The sequence below is a fragment of the Electrophorus electricus genome, chromosome 23, assembly GCF_041902795.1.
Source record: "Electrophorus electricus isolate QZ-2024a chromosome 23, ASM4190279v1, whole genome shotgun sequence".
Lineage (NCBI taxonomy): Eukaryota > Metazoa > Chordata > Actinopteri > Gymnotiformes > Gymnotidae > Electrophorus > Electrophorus electricus.
The window spans coordinates 11,320,263-11,338,915 of NC_137519.1; the positions used below are offsets into that span (position 1 = coordinate 11,320,263).

At 44.5% G+C, this 18,653-nt stretch overlaps 1 protein-coding gene across 9 annotated transcripts in view; it reads right to left on the reverse strand.

The window, feature by feature from the left end:
* Window positions 1-1,987: 1,987 nt before the first annotated feature.
* The window catches only part of kcnc1a (potassium voltage-gated channel, Shaw-related subfamily, member 1a), a 32,110-nt gene continuing 15,444 nt past the window's right edge, over window positions 1,988-18,653 (reverse strand). The window contains exons 2-7 of one of the 9 annotated variants that reach the window (XR_014119553.1): window positions 16,920-17,850; window positions 10,053-10,238; window positions 5,665-6,232; window positions 5,251-5,339; window positions 4,386-4,504; window positions 4,151-4,170 (exon numbers count right to left, since the gene is read on the reverse strand). Coding sequence is in view for 6 of the 9 variants with exons in the window: in XM_081706229.1 (XP_081562355.1) it covers window positions 4,035-4,504; window positions 10,053-10,238; window positions 16,920-17,850 (1,587 nt within the window). In the remaining 3 variants the exon portion in view is untranslated. Of the gene's footprint in view, window positions 4,505-4,767; window positions 7,398-7,422; window positions 9,210-10,052; window positions 10,239-16,919; window positions 17,851-18,653 lie in introns of those variants that run through there. The other 8 variants (XR_014119551.1, XM_027017696.3, XR_014119552.1 and 5 more) reach the window with 8 other exon arrangements.

The following is an 18,653-nucleotide window of genomic DNA, read 5'->3' on the forward strand; positions in this document are numbered from 1 at the left end:
ATGACTACGCTTAGCTGAGAATATTTCTTTAACTGGAAGAGAATCTCTCACCTCAGTGCCAGCAGTAATAAACAGGATGTGCTACCAATCAAATCAGCAAGAACTAAGAAAAACCCAACTGTGAAAGGTTGAGATTTCAAAATGAACATTATTAAACTAAAGCAATCTCTCTCTCTCTCTCTCTCTCTCTCTCCCTCTCTCTCTCTCTCTCTCTCTCTCCCTCTCTCTCTCTCTCTCTCTCTCTCTCTCTCTCTCTCTCTCTCTCTCTCTCTCTCACTCTGTGTGTGTGTGTACGTGCGTATGTGTGTGTCATTCCTAATCTGTGCCAATTACACCTTATGGGAGATTCTTTGCCCCACACTGCGTCACTATCACGTGTGTGTAGTTACCTGAAGGAAGTGTGTGTACGTGTGCTATGTGTAGATATGTACCCATTATTTGCTACACTGCTGAGGCTCACAACAGCCCATAATGTAGATATGGGGGTGTGGGAGAGCCCATAGTGTGGATGTAGGTAGTGGGAGTGTCCATGGTATAGATACAGGGCTGTGGGAGTTTGATTCTTTACCTAGTTCGAAGCCAACACCCAGAAGAGACTTGTAAGTGTGATCGTCTGTGTGTGTGTGTGTGTGTGTGTGTGCGTGTGTGTTTGTGCATGAACACGTTGGTTTTTGCATTGTTTCCATAGCAACAGAATGAATCAGGTGGTATCAAGCAACTTCCAATAAGCGCATTACTTTTAAAATGAAGCTTTTGTTAGATACTTGCAAGTAAGCTGTCTTCCATGCCACCCAAACAGTCACGTAGACACACACACATGCACACACACACACACACACACACACACACACACACACACACACACACACACACACACACACACACACACACAAACAAACAAACTGAACTGTGTAATTTTACTTTGGTTAATGATGTATCAAGTTTACAAGTAATCATCAAACTAATCCCCTTGACTGTTCCTGGCAAAATATTATCCTTTATAAGCAAAGTCTGAGATATTAAGTGGTGAATTTTAATGGCCCTAGTTAGTTATTTACAGTATTCTAATATGTTTAACTTCTAAACTGAACTGAACCCTCTCAGCTAACAGTTACAGGATGATTTTTCCAGTCGTGTTTTATGTCAACCGCAACTAGTCTAGCCTCAGACAAGTTCAGATGCATGGTATATACTTAACATGTCCCTTGAATCTTAGCATGTCCTTGCATCTCACGTCCCAGCTGCCATACAAATGTTTTGTGAAATATTTTTGCATAATGGTCTGTCACTGTTTGTAGTTGTCTGAATCTTTATTACACGCAATTGGTTAGCCTTGGGAATTCATGTGGTGAGGTGAGGCTTGAATGCATTTCCTCTGGGATAACACACACAGACAAACTCATGTGCACAAATGGACACAAACACAGACTGAAAACAAAAACACTGAAGCACTTTATATGAGAGGGGAGAAACTACAACACATAGCAATATTACCACAGCACTGGACATGCAGTAGTGATCTCTAGTATCTGTTTATAGGTAGGGAAAGCAGAGTGTGTTTTTTGTTGTTGTTTTGCAGAAAGTTCTAGCAGCTGAAAAGGCTCATTTATATGAGAGATGGGGTGGGGGAAGGGGGTAATAGTTAACTAAAACCCTGTACTACACAGGCATGAGGGAAATGGGCCACCCTTGAGAGCAGATCACACACTTGTGTTGCTATGGTTACTGTATTAGGTAACTGGGTTGCCATAGCGTCTGAACAGATCAAAGCTCAGCAACAGAACAAGGAATAAAGAACACACACATACACATTAGCTATCAAGGTGAATGTATATAAAACAAGGTGAATTTTTGAAGGTACAGTTGCTTAAAAATCGCCTTAGTACTATGGGGAGCACACATTACAGACAAAGTTTATGGGAATGAAAACAGCCCCCAAAAAGTCCAAAGAATCAACCTGAAAAAGATAAACAACTACACAAAGAAATAATGACTGAAATGTTTTATTCTCTTTTCATAAATCATTATATCTCTTTATTGAAATCATGAACAAAAAGTCCACTGTTATGAGTTCTTCTGAGACACCACCTTCTGAGTCCTTCTGAGACACCACCTTCTCATTTGAGAACATCTTGGCATCTGGCTGCGCTTGATCTCATGAGGTTAAAGTTTCTTAAGCTCTAGTACAGGTCACTGGTTGTTCCTACTGGTCCAACTTCATAACATACTCATAATATATTCATAAGATACTCACATGATACTCATAAAACCTAACTCAGAAACGTCTTTACAACGGCCTCCAGTCTAACACTGAGTTTACTGACAGAGAGCATGATAAACATACCTCCTTTATCTACATTACGAAGCATGATGGTGACGTCTGAAGACATCAGTTTCTGATCGGAGCTTTGAAGAGTAAAACAGATGCCTTACAGTCACCTTAATAAAGTCTGTGTGTAAGAAAAGCCAACTGTCATGCACATGTTACATAACTGACCTTTCTCATATCATTTATCCCTTTCGATACTGAGTGTTGAACTGAAGAATTTCAAAAAAGAAATTTATCATATATATATATATATATATATATATATATTTGCAAATCGTGCTGTTTGCTTTTATTTACAATATAATAAATGTTTTTATCTCAGTGCAACACTGACTTGTAAAAAAAATGCAAGAACATATGAAAATGCAGACACACATAGACATACTATTTTAAAAGGTCTGTGTGTGTGTGTGCGTGTTTAATCTACAGTACTTATGATAGTGGCTTGTATTGTATAAAGACATACGTATGCCTTTCTTATATTGAATCTACAGTTCTTAAGCCAGTGTTTATGTGTGCATGTATACAATTTACAGCATCAAAGATATTGTGTATTTTGCATGTATCTAATCTATAGTGCTGGTCTTGAAAGTTATAAGCTCAAGAAATCAGCAGTTGAGCATTGTGTTTTATGTAGTATATGGCAATTAGTCTATAGGTGACTGAATTGCTATTTTGTGAGATAAAGACAAGAGCTTCAGTAGTACTTCAGAATAACTTACATCAAAGTGAAAATCATTGTGCAACCCACCAATTTCATTCATAATTCCTATTAACTGGAGGGAATCTATTGTGCTCCTACCCAAACCACCACTGATTTTATATTTTGGCAATAAATGATGCAGTTCATTTGCACATATTGTAACCCTGGTTTTTGTCTGTGTACATCATAAAAACACAAGCAGTGTCACTTTTTGTATTTCACCATGTGGGTGACATATGACAGATTGGACATGTATTTTTAAAAATCTGATCAGTAGGAAATTACAACCATCCTTGCAGCAGTATGTAAAAAAATTCAGGTTAGTCATTTTGCTACCCTTAGATGGCTAAAAACATGCAAGAAAAAAACAGATTTTCATGTTGCATTCATTAAAAAGCATAAACAGATAAAAAAGAATAATACAAAATCATTATTATTTTGTATATTTGTATATGAATATCTTGGTAAAGCTTGTGTCACTAATCTTATATGGCATGTAAAATTCAGTTCAAACAGCAATCAACTACTTATTCAACAAACTTTTTGGCCTAATAGAACAAAACAACTGAAAGTGCAAACTGCAAATAAAGGCAACTCACGTGCAGTGCTAGGAACGCAGCAGAGAACAGTGCTTTAAACTATCTGAAAAGGCATTCTGCTGAATGGCTGAAGTCCTTAGTAACAGATACAAGGGAATAGTAATGAGTAGCTCTAACAGAGAAAACCGAGTGAAGACTTTCAATGGAAATCACAAGCAAACACAAAAACGCCTTTTAACACCACAGATATTCACACAAATGTAGACACTCATGCAGTCAAATGTACGTCCCAAACAGCCTTACACACATCACACCACAAATACAACAGTTAACAATAAGATATATGAAAAAAAAACAAAAAACAAAAAACATGAGAGGCGACAAAGATTCTTCTAGGAATGTCTATGTGGGAGGGGTCTGCATGATAAGCCACTCCCCCTTGTCAGCCCATTGAGCCACCCATCTATGTACAACAAACAAATAGTATTATTGAGTGGGGGGTGGGGCGTTGTGAGCCATGCACAGGGTGGTTGGAACACCACGATTCATGACACACACAGAGTCTGCAGGCTGCCTGCTCCGACCACACCGCTGAGTCTCTAAAGACGGGGGGGAAGAGAAGAGAGATAACACAGCAATTATTACCCAGACAGGTGAAGCACACAGACAGGTGAGCGAGGATGGTGGATGGCACTCGAAAGAGAGAGGGGGGGGGGGGGATCGGGGGAGCAGGAAAGGTAGGAGATGAAAGGGGACCAGGAGGTTCGGGTCGGTGCGCTCCATCAACTTGGAATGGGAAAGCAGACCCTTTTACCATGCGTCTCTGCCATGCTGCGGTGGAAGCCCAGTACCCCGCTCTACTGGACGGATGTACAGGTGCAGTTGCATCATTTTCCAGGGGTACGGATGTGTCAGAACATGCGTGTTTGCCTGCTGTTCACCAAAAAAAAAATCAGTAATAGCGTTAAGAGTCTCGGTTACGTTCATGCCTGTAAGTGCAGTTCCACATGCTGCCTCCAACCAGAGGCTCTCTTTGGTTTTTTCCTCTTCACTCCCTTCAGTGACCTTTTCAGTGACCTCTTTTTGCCCTTTTACCACCAGGCCAAAGAGAGTATTGGCACATATCAGGAGAGAAATGGAGGAAAAAAATCTGTTCTTTCTATTTGGTGAAAAAAACATCAAACTCTACTAAAAGGTTTCATACAAAATTTATTTCATGCTAGAATTGTAATCATTTTCTCTTGTATCTATTAACTTTTGTTGCATAACATTGTGCATGCATCTGCTTTTCTCCCATTGGTCTAAATTGCATACAGTGCTCTTATGTTGTAAATATACATTTGTAATTTTTTATTGTTTATTTTATTGATTTTATACCTAAAAGAAAAGATATGAGAGAAAAGATGTGCAAAACACATCTTGACTCCTTCCTTTTAACACAATGCCATTTTTGTCATTTTTGTATTTATTTTTCAAAAATAACACTGTCAAAAGTCTGTACTTAATATGTGAAATAAACAGTTGCTTACTATAGCTCTCCACAGGATCTAGTCACCAATAATTATAGCATAAAACAGAAAAATATCAATGAAATTTGCTCAGTTTTTTTTTCTTTCAATAAGATCCAGTATCACAAGCATGCCAAACAGAAACAAGATGAAAAAGTTAGTTGAATTTACCACATAGAAAGCTTGGCTAAAATACTTCATCTTCCTCAGCAGTCAGTCACTTGTCTCTCACGTAGAATTTGAGGTCAATATGACCAGAGCTGGTTCACATGTGGTTAGTAGCACAAATGAAAATTTGGAAGAAAAAAGTGAAGAACGTGTTGCTAAGGAGAAAGGACCCTGTCGTTGAACATCTTGTTATCATGGCTACATGAAACGTATGCAAAAGTGAAGAACTTCTGAAAGAAAATATATATTTTTTTTGTTTTCATACATATATTCATAATAGCAGTAAACTTTTTTTTCTTTTTTTTTTTGTATATACATCACCATGCAACTCATGCTAAAATGTACTGTTAAGAGTCTTCTACACTTGTGACAAAGGGCATTATAGGTGATGTCATAGGATTGTAAGCTATAATGAACCTTTGAGTATGAATCTTCTTTCACTCTTCGTTGAGCCATCAATAGATTCGACGATGCCCTTGGTGTCATTGCATTGTCCACACCTTCAGTCCCTAAAATAATCTTCATCTGCAAGTTGCCCGCTGCCCCAGAGGAATCATCACACAGAAAAAATCCCACACTGTATCTCTTTGCGAAGAAAATATTCGTTTGTCACGCCACTAGTTTTCTACTGTCCTGTCTCTCTTTTCGCTCTACGTATTTCTCTTTCTCTACTCATCTCTCTCCTCCGGAAAGCGACGGCAAAGCTCGCAAGCCACTGTGGAGCCAAGATATGTCGGCGAGGGAAGCAACGCCAGGGGAAGGGGCAGGGCTGCTTGCCCTGGCCGGGCCGCTCTGCGGTCTCCCTCAGGTCACGCGAAGCACTTCAGGCTGCATGTGCTTAACTAGGACAGTCTCCTCTTTACAGGGGTCTGTGGTAGAGAATACATCGGAGGGCGGGGTTGCTCAGGGTCGTCCTGCCACTCGCCCGCAGCCGATCAACTCAGACAACAGCTGGGGAAGGAGGGTGACAGGAGGGAGGAGGAGACTTCTCACGAACGAGGGTTGATGGCAGGAAAAAAAAAAATACACCATCGTTTTCTTTCACAATCCAGATTATTTTTTTTATTTTTTTTTTTTAAAAGGAGTAGAGCAAAAGAGGGATGGACAGAGACATACAGAAAGGAGAAGAGAATACAAAGAGACAGTTGCCGGGGACAGCAGAGATAAGAGAGCAGAAGGCTCTGGCATGCGGGAAAAGGTATTTTTTGAGGTGCGGGCTGGACTGGGGGGTGGAGTGGGGGCTTGCTGTCAGACACCTTTGGACAGGACAGAGGTGAAGTCCTATTTTGCAGGCAGAGGGTGGAGGAGGAGTGGAGGAGCATGGCTGAGAGCAAAGGAGGCCTGCGGGTGGAGAGGCAGACGAGAGGCAAAGGCCCCAGGAAGAAGAGGTGCACTGCAAGTAGAAAAAGCGCTCAGCCATTCTGGGCCTCTTGTCTCGGCTTGTAGGACCGGAGAACGCTACAGGTTGCCACGGACTCACTACATTCAGAGATTCATGGTGAAGGTTTTGCTAGCAGAGCGTGCAGGTTTGCATGGATATGTCTGTGTGTCTGTCTGCTGGTGAACAAGAGAGGGCCACAGTGCAAAAAGTATGATCGAGAGGGAGGATTAGACGAACACACCGAGTGTGTATTCAATTTCACACGTAAAGTCTCTAACCAACTCATGTGATATGCAGCGTGACACTATGAATAGGAGAGTCAGGCCTATGCCCTACACTTTCCCTGAGAACTTTGGAAACATTCCTTGTTTCACATCAGCTTTCTTTCTAATGACGTTGTGCAAAGCCTGAAGGGCGAAGTCAAGCGACGAAGGGAAGGGCAGTGAGAGGGGACGCCCATGGACGGGACAGAAGCATGGCTCCCTGGACGAGGACCAGGAGAAGAGGACACAGGAGACTCACAACCGCAGAGGACGGGGAGGTAGGAGGGGGAGCAGAGGTTGAGGAGGCGACCGTGGAGGGCTCTAGCTGTGCGACTGCCCGCTCCCCTACCAGTCCACTCTCACCCCCTACAGGACGGAGGGAATCGGGGAGAGGGACTGCCCCAGGAGGCCCGCTGGACCACGGGACCCAGCGGACACCGACGCCAGCTCCGCCCGAGCCCCGGCCCTGTTGGCTATGGAGCCCACACTCCTGGACTTTGGGTAACCTTTGTTCCGGTGGAGAGAGATGGGCAAACAGCAGTCTGAGATACGCAGGCTTTGAGCTGTGTGGGTTTTTTCATGAGTTTGTTTTGAGTTGTTTTTTTTTTTTCCTTTTCCAGATGGGTTTATTTCTTTGGATGAGTTACTGTCAGCTGTTATGGATCATTTTACAAGCTGTCAGGTTTCGTGCAGTTAGAAGGAGCACAGACATGCCCGGGGGGAGGGGTTTGTTTCAGGCTGGTATACGACAGGTGAAAGGATGACCAGAGAACACAAAGCAAGAGAGAAACTCCTCTGCTCAGGTTAGCTGTAGGTTATGTGGAGAAGCTACAAACTTACAATTTTGTTTTTATGACCACCCTAAAGCTTTATACCCTCCTCTATAGCCATCTGATGAGATTAACCTAGCAAGTTTCAGGTTCTCTTGATTGGTTTATTTCCCTTGAGTCATCAATAAACATTGTTGTGCTGTTTTGTTGTACCTGAAATGGCCTAGGTTAGTACTCCAGTACATTGGTTAGACAGCTACATATGTAGGGATTGTGACAACTATCCAGATAGAACGAACTTGCGTCCAGAATCTGACAGGAAGTGATGTCACAGATCAACATTTTATCAAATGTTTTAAAAGAAACTAGATTCTGACACACTTTGGGACATGCGCACCAAGGACAATGGCCATTGAGGCTGAAATAAGACCAAGAGTCCCATCTGTTTCACCAGGCCTCTCTGTCAATTCTGAAGTGTGAACACAAATCCAATTGGCTATTATATGAGCTTTTCCATTGTGTTCTTGCTGTTTGAGTGCTTTCGTCCAGTCAATACCAGCCCCAGAAGCAAGACAGATCATGCAGGAAGGTCCAGAGACTGGCCCCAAACCATGCGTCACGGAACCACACTGAAAAGTACAGAATTCACTTCACAGTAGCGCCACTCACTCACACACATACACCCATACACATATGAGCACTCTCTCTCACGCTCACCTGTATAGGCTACGTATATAACACACATTCACATGGGCACACAAAAAAGCTTCCACAAAAACAATCGGAACAGCACACAGGATACACAGGAATACACAGCACTTTGTGTAGGAGCGTTGTGTGACGTGTAGATGTGGGCTGACCCCTGTGGTGGTTGTGAGAGTGGGAGCGTGTAGTAAAACAGAGCATGCTCACACAGAGCTAGACATCATGTGACACAGAGAGACAGTGCTCAGCTATCGGTGACATGTTGGTGCAGTATGATCGCTGTCCTAGGGACACTGACCCAATCTGCTAAGGACCCGACACACAAACGCACAGCCACCTCTGGTCTGGGTGTAAGGTATAGAAAGGTTTCCACTAAGCTGTTTTCGCAGTCACCGTGCCAGTCTGTGATCTGAGCTTTTCTCAGTGCGGTGTTGCATCACCTCAGACTGAGAGATGGCCTACGCTAATTTTCACCTAACGAGCCTTGGGTGTGTTTGGGGGCCTGCAGACGAGTGAGCAAGCTCTAAGGTGCACTTATTCCTTTACACTGACGCTGTGGATTCGCTGTGGTGCATCTGATGTAATTGATGGTGATCTTACAAGCTGCGGCATGATGGGGGCGGAGGGGGTGTGGGTTTGGGGGGTGTCTCAGTGGCTAATTCTGTGCTAAAATGCCGGGGCACTCCACGGCATACAATTAAAAGCGGGGCGCCGGGGGTCAGGTGGTGACTCGGGCATGGCCATCCTCCTGGCCATGTGTCCAGCCTAGCTGCAGCAGCGGGTAGCCCTGCGGCCCGAGCGCGGAGCCGGCTGGCTCGCCCCCTGACCTCCCTGAGAACGTTCCTGCCACAAGCCAACCGGGCCCCCGATAGAGGATGGGGGCAAAGGAGGGGAAAAATGAAGGGAGGGACACACGTGGACACACGTGGACAGAACGGACAGATGGGCCAGTGGAGGAGGTAACGAGTATACGAAAACAAACAAACGACAAAGAAAAAACAGAAAAAAGGGAAGATTAAGGTTGGCCCTCAGGAGGCAGCTGTATGTGCGTCAGTGTGAGCTTGAACTGAACGCAACGTGGCATTAGGAGAACAAACGTGTTGCATGTTAAGAAAAGAAGAGCGGCTTGGAGGAATGTAGCCCGTACAGTGCTGTGAAGGTACATGGTAGTGTCTTATCCATTAGCATCTAATGGAATCAATGAGAATTAAATGTGAGAACTGAAAAGAGCTGTCTTGATAGCATGTTTGAAAGATGAGCAGAGTGCAAATAGGATTAATGTTGGTGGAATCATGACGTGCAAATAAAAGAGTAGATCCTGTTAGTAGATTGCTGACTAGGTTCTGCAGGAGAAAATCATGCTAAAATGGAGATTCTGGAATGCAGCAGCCTTATCTGTTAGGCCTCTAATCTCCTCACTTTTAAAACTGCTGACCTGTGCAAGGCTCCTCACTGTCTCTCTGGTATGGGAGAGCTCTGCTTGAGTGCAGTTTTGGGACTTCTAAATGTATGTCTTGTGGTTTATGGCTTTTGAATGTAAATATTGTGTGTGATCTGTGGGCTGTGTGTGTGTGTGTGTGTGTGTGTGTGTGTGTGTGTGTGTGTGTGTCTGTGTGTATGTATGTGTGTGTGTGTGCACGCACGTGTGTGTATGCGAAGCCATGGCTCGGGTGAGCCGTTACGTACCCTTCCTCACTCGGGTGCCGGCGTGTGTGGGTTGGCCAGCCATGTTCAGAAGGAAACACGGGGTGTCCCTCCGTGGTTCGCAGGGGCTAAAGATCTGGCCGTCTTCAGGGGAAACAGACTGGTCTATGTGCGGACAGTCCTCGTTGGCCAGCGCTGCCTTGGCTGCCTCGCCGTTCACTTTGGGATCTTCGAACACACAAGCACACGTGAGAGAAGGCAGGCTCAGGCGCTAAGCTCGGCTGGTTGCATGCCTCATAGCAGGGTTGGGGGGGGGGGGGGGGATGAAGGAGGGACAGCGTCCTCTATAGGGTTGGAGGATACGTTGGTAGATGAGTTTAATGCTTCTGTATGGGATTTTTTTTTGTAAGAGCCAGTGAAATGCATCAGGATAGCACACTCATTCTTTGCTGGATAAATTTCCTTAGGGCTCTTGGTAACACCAAAAAATGGCTTTATATATTAATATATTCACACCAGAAAAGAGCAAGAAATCCCATATAAAGTCTTTTCTTTCTTCCTCTGGGATTGACATCTATGTTATTCATCTTTCATCTTTCACATCTTTCTATGTCTTCCTGCTATTTTTCATACACTGAACTGTGTAGCGTCTAGGGGAAGGCCGACAACAGCATGCTGCAGGAATAATACAATATGGAGAATAACTATGCAAACATTAGACATATTTCATACATAAATTTATTTACCATTCAAATCTCAAGGAACATACCATATTACAAGATAAAACGGGGAAAAAAGAAAATGAAGCAAACATTCATTTGAAAGATAAATGAGAGTGTGCATGGGCCCATTTGATTAGCAGGCAGCCAGAAGCATTGGACAAGGGCTAAATATAGAGGAGCAGCGCAGATCTGGAGCTTCAGACTGTAGTGGAAAATACAGCAGCGCTGCATGGCAACCAGCCTGTCCGCCTGGGCACTCTCTGGCATGCACAGCCTTCGAGCTTCTGCCTCGGCGACTGCACTGACGAGGGGACATTTCAGTGCGAGAAAGCTCCTCTTTGGGAGCAAGGCTCCCCTGAGAGTCAGGGTCTGGCACAAATCCAGCCACGTGATCTTTACACCATTAATTCCATGCATAGATCAACAACCACTGTCAAGATGTGACAGTTTGAAGGTTATCCATAACAGATGTGTCAAGCCGGTTTGACAAAAATAATTTATATCACATAAAGTGGATATAGCTTCAGTCTTATTGGTGTTGCCAGTACCTGTATATTATAATCTGTGCTAGGATTAAATGTAGAATGTATCCTGTAGTAAAGCCAGAGGATGTTATCTCCAAGCACAGCATAAATTTCACTTTCTCTCCCATAAACCCTGCTCAGATTACCTGAAACAGCTCCCTTTCTCTGAACAGCCACAGGTCACGCACTCACACACATGCAGCAATGCAGATACACACACATACACACACACACACACACACACACACACACACACACACACACGCATGCATATTTGTATCTCTGGGTGCACGAATGAGTAGATAGGTACACAGTCACCACATACCTCTATCTCTCTCTCTCTCTCTCTCTCTCTCTCTCTCTCTCTCTCTCTCTCTCTCTCTGTGTGTCTCTCTCTCTCTCTCTCTCTGTGTGTGTGTGTGTGTGTGTGTGTCTCTCTCTCTCTCTCTCTCTCTCTCTCTCTCTCTCTCTCACACACACACACACACACAAGGAGGAAGCATTGAAAATTGACGCCAACCTTCTGGGATGGAGGAATAAGGCGGAGGCAAGGGAGGTGGAGGATGAGTCATCGTTAACAAAGCTCAATGAATAGAGGCATTCCTGCTGTCACTCGTTTTCCACTGTTTATCCCTTCGCCACTACCGCCTTTGGGTTCCTAAAATATACATCTTCTGTGTAATCTGTAAGTTATGAGGAAACGTTTGTGAGCACATTGTATTTCTGCATTAATGACTCAAATTACCCTCGTTTTTGTGGGATTAACATCTTTATTTACAATTATGTTAAAGTTCACAATATTTTAGGAGTAATTCATTCAGAAATCCAGAATTTCCAAAGGGTTCACAAAACTTTTCTTGTTTCTTGTGCTAATAAACTGAGATGTGCAGTGTGTGTGTGTGTGTGTGTGTGTGTGTGTGTGTGTGTGTGTGTGTGTGTATCTATATGTACGTGTGTCTGTTTGTGTGTGGGGGTGCTCAGGTTTATGAGGAGTGTGGGTATGTGGGTAAAGGGTGTGAGTGTGTTTCCTGTGAATAACAACTTCACGGGGCAATCTCTCACATCGCCTTTCAACGTCACGTGTTTAGCAGCACGTGACTGCAAATGTCACATGTCCATGTGGCATTCTGCTCATGCTCCAAACACTCCCAATCGGAGCTTCACTGGACTGCATGTCCATGACATGTGACGTATTGTTTACGAGTGAGTGGATGAAGGAGCAGAGGCCAAGTCCCACCATGCAGGCAGCCAGCCTTATTTACATAGGAAGACAGGGTGCCTGAAGCAAGGGACCCGACATGGAGCACCTCAGCGAGGGGCCCCGTCAGGACTACCCTACTTCCGCCAGGCTATTTCTGCTCCAAGCTGTCACACGGCAGCACAAACGGAGCACGAAGCATCATCCTCCGCTCTGCCTTACTGATGCGTGCGCATGCGTGTGTGCACACACACACACACAGACACACACACACACACACACAGACACACACAGACACACAGACACACACACCCACACACACACATACACACACACACACCTTCCTGCCACCATTCTGTAGAGTTGCACCACAAACCTTACAATACTGCTTCAAATAGGAGATTAGGAAGGCCCTCACGATCTAAAACACACATTACACTTGGGCTGGAACTAAACTTTGTGGAGGATTGGACATCCTCAGTATAAAGATACTAATAATGCACGGAATGTTGTCTGGGACCAGGCGCAAAGGTCCCTTGTTCCACTAGATCCCTATATGACACCTGTGCAGTAATGAGTGTGTAGAGAGAGGGAGGTGTGTGCGTTTCAACAGTAGTGTTTCTTTTTCAGCACCTAGAATTCTCTCTTCACTTCATCTAAACTTAATTCTCATGCAACATGATGAAGGAGCATCTGTTTTTGTACATGTGTGTGTTTGTGTGTATGTGTATACAAGCAACTATTTGTATAGCAGATTTAAAAAGCTGGTGTGTGTGTGTGTGTGTGTGTGTGTTGCCAGTCTAACAAATGCCATCTGTCCGTTGTGCTCCTGTTTCTCATGGTTCCGTACCCGGAGTCAAGCAGCTCAATCTGATTGGCCAGCTTCTTCCCCTTGTGCCATTTACAGACAATGCAGAGTTCTATGCAGCGTAACAAACAGCCAGTGCCGACATGACCAGGGAGAGAGACAGACGATGCACATTCTCCGAACTCTAACAGCTTCATGGTTATGCTCTCATGCATTAAAAGAAAAAAGGGTGTTAGTGTCATAGCTAGTTTACCTTTATGGAATTTAGCAGACACTTTTGTCCAAAGTAACTTACAATTGTTACCAACTACAATACAAGCAACTGCGGGTTAAGGGCATTGTTTGGCCCTAACCTCGTGTAGTTTGGCAATGGTGGGACTGGAACTAGCAACCTTCTGATTACTAGTCCTTAACCTAAAGTGTTGAACTATTTATGTTCATCAAATTGTTGGACAAGAAAAGTTATGGCCTGACTTGGGCTGGGTGCCAGCATGAATTAACACGCCAGTGCAGTAGTTTGCCTTTGGGTGTGAGTGTGTGTTGTGCAGTGCTAAGTGAATGGTACAGAAGTCGTCCAGGTCGAGTGAATGATTGCAGCTAGGTGCAGGGCCTGATTCCTATTGTGTGGTTGCTTAGACACTGTCACCATGGCAACATGCTCCTGCACAGTAATAATTTTTTTTTTGAGTGTGTGTGTGTGTGGGGGGGGGGCGGGCGGGGGGGGGGGGGGGGCGGGGGGCGGGGGGGGGCGTGGGGGGGGGTTGACTAGAATGAAGTAAACAAGAGATCAGCTTCTGTAGAGCTGGCAATCTCACTAACTACTGCTGCAGCCTAAATTCTCCATAATGCCTTGACTAGAATGGGAGGTCATAACCAGTGAATACTACAGGATGCTTTTATGGCATCATAGTATGACACTACTTCTCTCTCTCTCTCTCTCTCTCTCTCTCTCTCTCTCTCTCTCTCTCTGTGATGACTCACTGCTATCCCTCTTTGCTGATAGTGACATCCTTATTCACTGAGTTCATTCAGTGCAGCACCTGTCACAGGCTCCCTTCATCATAACGGTGAAATAATGCAATTATCTACACCTCATTCTCTCAGATTTCTTTTCTTTTCTGAACACCTAAAACTAAATTAGTTCCACAAATTTGAAAAGAAACACTGCTGAATTGTTAATGTACCCAGAAATGGTGCTTTTCGTTATGTACTAATGTATAAATAGTCATTATCAGCTAGGGGATTCACAGGCTGGCAGGCATGTTTTTTCACTGGCTGACAGGCACAAACTGGCCCTGACAGGCACTTTCTAGGTCCATTCATTGGTTCTGAAATAGAGATTCAACTCATCTATTTTTAAAGAATGGGTACACTTACACACATAAGATTGTAGATGTGAAAACGGGCTACTCCATTTATAGGCACAGTACCAATAACTGGCAAACCCATGAAAAACAGGCTATACCTTTTTATGTGGCAGTGTATGTGGTTGGTGTGGTGTAGTGGGTTGCAGGGGGATCAATCCCCATCTGGTGCAAGTGTGCTATGCCATACCACTAAGAGTGCTGGTACTGCACCTGCCTGCTCTGCAGCATGGTTGAAATATGTAAGTTGCTCTGGATAAAACTGTAAAATGTAAGTGGTATTCGAGTGGTTTGCCTAATGGCATGCACACTTTATTTGAAACACTGGCTTCTCTTTCAACTGTCATGAAGTGTAACACTGACAGATGCATAACCCTGAAAACCCTATCATTAATTACTAGGACTACATCTCCACTGACAGGGAAAACAAGCAGTTTTTATTCGCTTCTGCACTGAATGTAATGTGACTCATTTACTTCTCAGTGTTTATCAGTATTTAAAGTAAATTAAGTGTGTGTGTGTGTGTGTGTGTGTGTGTGTGTGTGTGTGTGTGTATGTGCGTGCATGTGTGTGTGCTTATTTCTATCTGAGCAAGCTGGTGTTGGTGACTACAGGTGTGCCTTTGTGCATGTGTGTGTGTGTCTATAGTGCAACCATTTGCATGAGTACATATGCAGTATAATTAGCTCTGCAGCCTGGGGGTGGGGAAATCCCCTCCACACAGAGACCTGGCAGAGGAGGGAGCCCCTCTCTCTCCCTCTCTCCCTCCCTCTCTCTCCCTCTCTCCCTCCCTCTCCCTCCCTCTCTCCCTCTCTCCCTCCCTCTGCCCCTTATATCCAGACAGTCTCTGAGTACCTGTGAAGGAACTTGTCTTATCTTGCTCTTGCTGCAAACCACTCACTTGTGTAAGAACCCAGCATAGAACAGATACATTCTCACTAAGACACAGAACGGGGCGGCATTTGTGTGTCAATGTGTGCCGCTGCCACTTGAAAGGATCAATGAGAACAGATAGCTGTCTCTGGACTAATGGCAGGTGCACAGGTACAGATGCAAATGCATAGGTATCACAGTGAGTGGTTAAATTACTTGCCTAGTAATCAAACGGCTGCTGTTTCAAGCACCACCACTGCTAAGTATGATGCTTTGGATAAAAGTTTTTAAAAATGTAAAAAATAAATGTAAAACTGCCTGGGATCAAGGCCCAAGAGAGCTTTTCAGGTTTCACCTCTAGTGTATATGCTCCTGGGGCCAAGCCCAAAATTGCATAATATCAAGCTTTTAATTGTCTCAGTGGCAAATAACTGGATTTTTTTAAACAACCAGTTTGAATCTTAGATCAAACATTTAGATCTTTTCATGATTTTACCTCTGTGTACAAGAACACTATGTAAGTGAATTTCCCTGTTTCCTGCTTTTTGCTCCCACAGTTCACCGCAGCAATGAGCTGTGACAAGCAGTGATGAGGAAATGGTGGTACAGGGTTTATTTGCTGACCATTGATTTGTTGTTCAGACCGTTAAATGTAATTTTGGTTTTGGCCCTTTCTTTTGGCCATGGGTGTAGTATATGACTCATTGCCATCTAATAACCACAACATAGCTTCATGGGTATATGCTCCCACTAATGAGAAAGAGGAAAGAGGTCCTCTGGCTACAGCACTCAGTGGTGTGATGAAAGGGCTTAGGTGCCATTATTGACTGCATTCCCTCATCTATACACTTCCACCACTCAGTCAAAGAAGCCATGCTCAGTGACACACATAATCAATTACATCAATCTAGCATGGATCTATGCTAGAGCCCAATGAGTGTGCTATGATTTGTCTTTAGGAGTTCAGTTCACCTCCAAATGTGCCAGAGTAGGACATTTCACAGGTTTGTTTTTTTTGTTTGTTTTCTTAAAGGTGTGTGGTGTGGAGCAAGGCTTGAAGTGGCACTGTGTGTGTGTGTGTGTGTGTGTGTGTGTGTGTGTGTGTGTGTGTGTGTGTGTGTGTGTGTGTGTGTGTGTGCGTGCGTGTGCATGGACAGAATGGGAGAATGCTGAATGGCTGGTTTTGGAATGCTGCCAGAGGCTGACATGCTGCAGTTGCCTGGTTGATTTGGTAAGTGAGAAAAATGTTGCATTCAGGCCACAAGTGTGACAGCAGGCATCAAGCTGAGAGAGCGGTGCAGACAGTCAGTAAGGCAGGAGGGAGGGAATGGGTGGGGGGAGGGGGTCACTCTCATTCCTAGCCTGAGGCTATTCAGCCCGGTCTCTTTTCAGACGGACATGCCCCTGAAGGGTTTCCTACCTGCTCGGTTCATTTCTAAAACCTCGTCCTGGGCAGCCAACGGACACGTGTCACTCTGCGTGCTGTGATGGGGCGAGTTCATGCCCGATTTACAGAAATTCGGGGAGCCCAGCTGTGGCGCGCGGGGGATGTGCTTGTTCTTTTTCCGTGGCAGCTTCTGCTTGGCCATAGCCAGCGAATAGTACATCCCAAAGTTGTTGACGATGACGGGCACAGGCATGGCGATGGTCAGCACACCGGCCAGGGCACAAAGAGCACCCACCAGCATCCCTGACCACGTCTGTGGGTACATGTCCCCATAGCCTAGCGTGGTCATGGTGACCACAGCCCACCAGAAGCCAATTGGGATGTTCTTGAAGTGCGTGTGTTCGCTGGCACGCGGGTCGTTGGGCTTGGCGCCAATACGCTCGGCGTAGTAGATCATGGTGGCGAAGATGAGCACGCCCAGGGCGAGGAAGATAATGAGGAGGAGGAACTCGTTTGTGCTGGCGCGCAGTGTGTGGCCAAGCACGCGCAGACCCACGAAGTGGCGCGTTAGTTTGAAGATCCGCAGGATCCGAACAAAGCGCACCACACGCAAGAAGCCCAGCACGTCTTTCGCCTCTTTGGAGGACAGGCCGCTCAAGCCAACCTCCAGGTAGAAGGGCAGGATGGCAACAAAGTCAATGATGTTGAGCGTGTTCTTGACAAATTTTTTTTTGTCGGGGCAGAAGGTGACGCGCATGAGGAACTCAAAGGTGAACCACACCACACACACGCCCTCGATGTAGGTGAGATAGACCTCGGTCTCCGTCTCCTGGTAGATACGCGTGGTGTTGTCCAGCGGGTCAATGTCTGTGCGGTTGATGATGGGGTTGAAGGCCTCATGTGTCTCCAGGCAGAACGTGGTTATAGACACCAGGATGAAGAACAGAGAGGCGAATGCCACCCACTGCAGGTGAGAGAGAGAGAGAGAGAGAGAGACAAAAAAAAACAGGAAGGAGTGAAGAAGGAAAGCTAGCACTCATTCAATCCTCCACTGACTAAATTTAATCATTTAACTGAAGTTTAATCATTTGACTGGATGTTCTTCTGTTTTCATAGTCTTTTGTAAATCTTGGCAAGTATAAGTATAAATCCTTTAAAATGCTTTTGTTTAGAAAGAACATCACAGCCTACAGTGATAAACATAACAGCGCAACTGCTCAGTTTGAGGCTGGACGAAAGCATATAATACCCAGTAGCATGACCAACATACAGACATACCGTTCACCAGTCAATACCTCACTTAATTCAGTATAAATAGAAGCAGCTCCTTACAGGAATTGAGCTAGGTGGAGCCAAGATAGGAAGCTATTATGTCACAGAAGAAATCAATCATTGTTTTGCCATGCCTCCTTCATGATTGTTGGTGTTTATAGTTTGTTTATCTGTTGTCTGTTTGCTTGTTTGTTTGTTTTTCCCATTGCTTTTGGGTTTTTTGTGGGGTTTTTTTGCAACAAATAATAATTCATCTTAATTGCCAGCTGGTCTCAATATATGCTTTTCTAATGGATTTTTAGTCATTTGTTTTGAAATCTTTGCACTTTTTGAATCTAAAAATCCAACTGTCTGCACCATTGAATCAATGAACTAGCATCATATGACTAGCCCCACTGAAGTGCAGGGGCACCAGTCCAATTTCCTCTCCTCTCAGAGTCTAAAATGCTTTTCCATGCATCTCTCTTCCCAAGCTTATGAGGAGGGCCCTTCAGT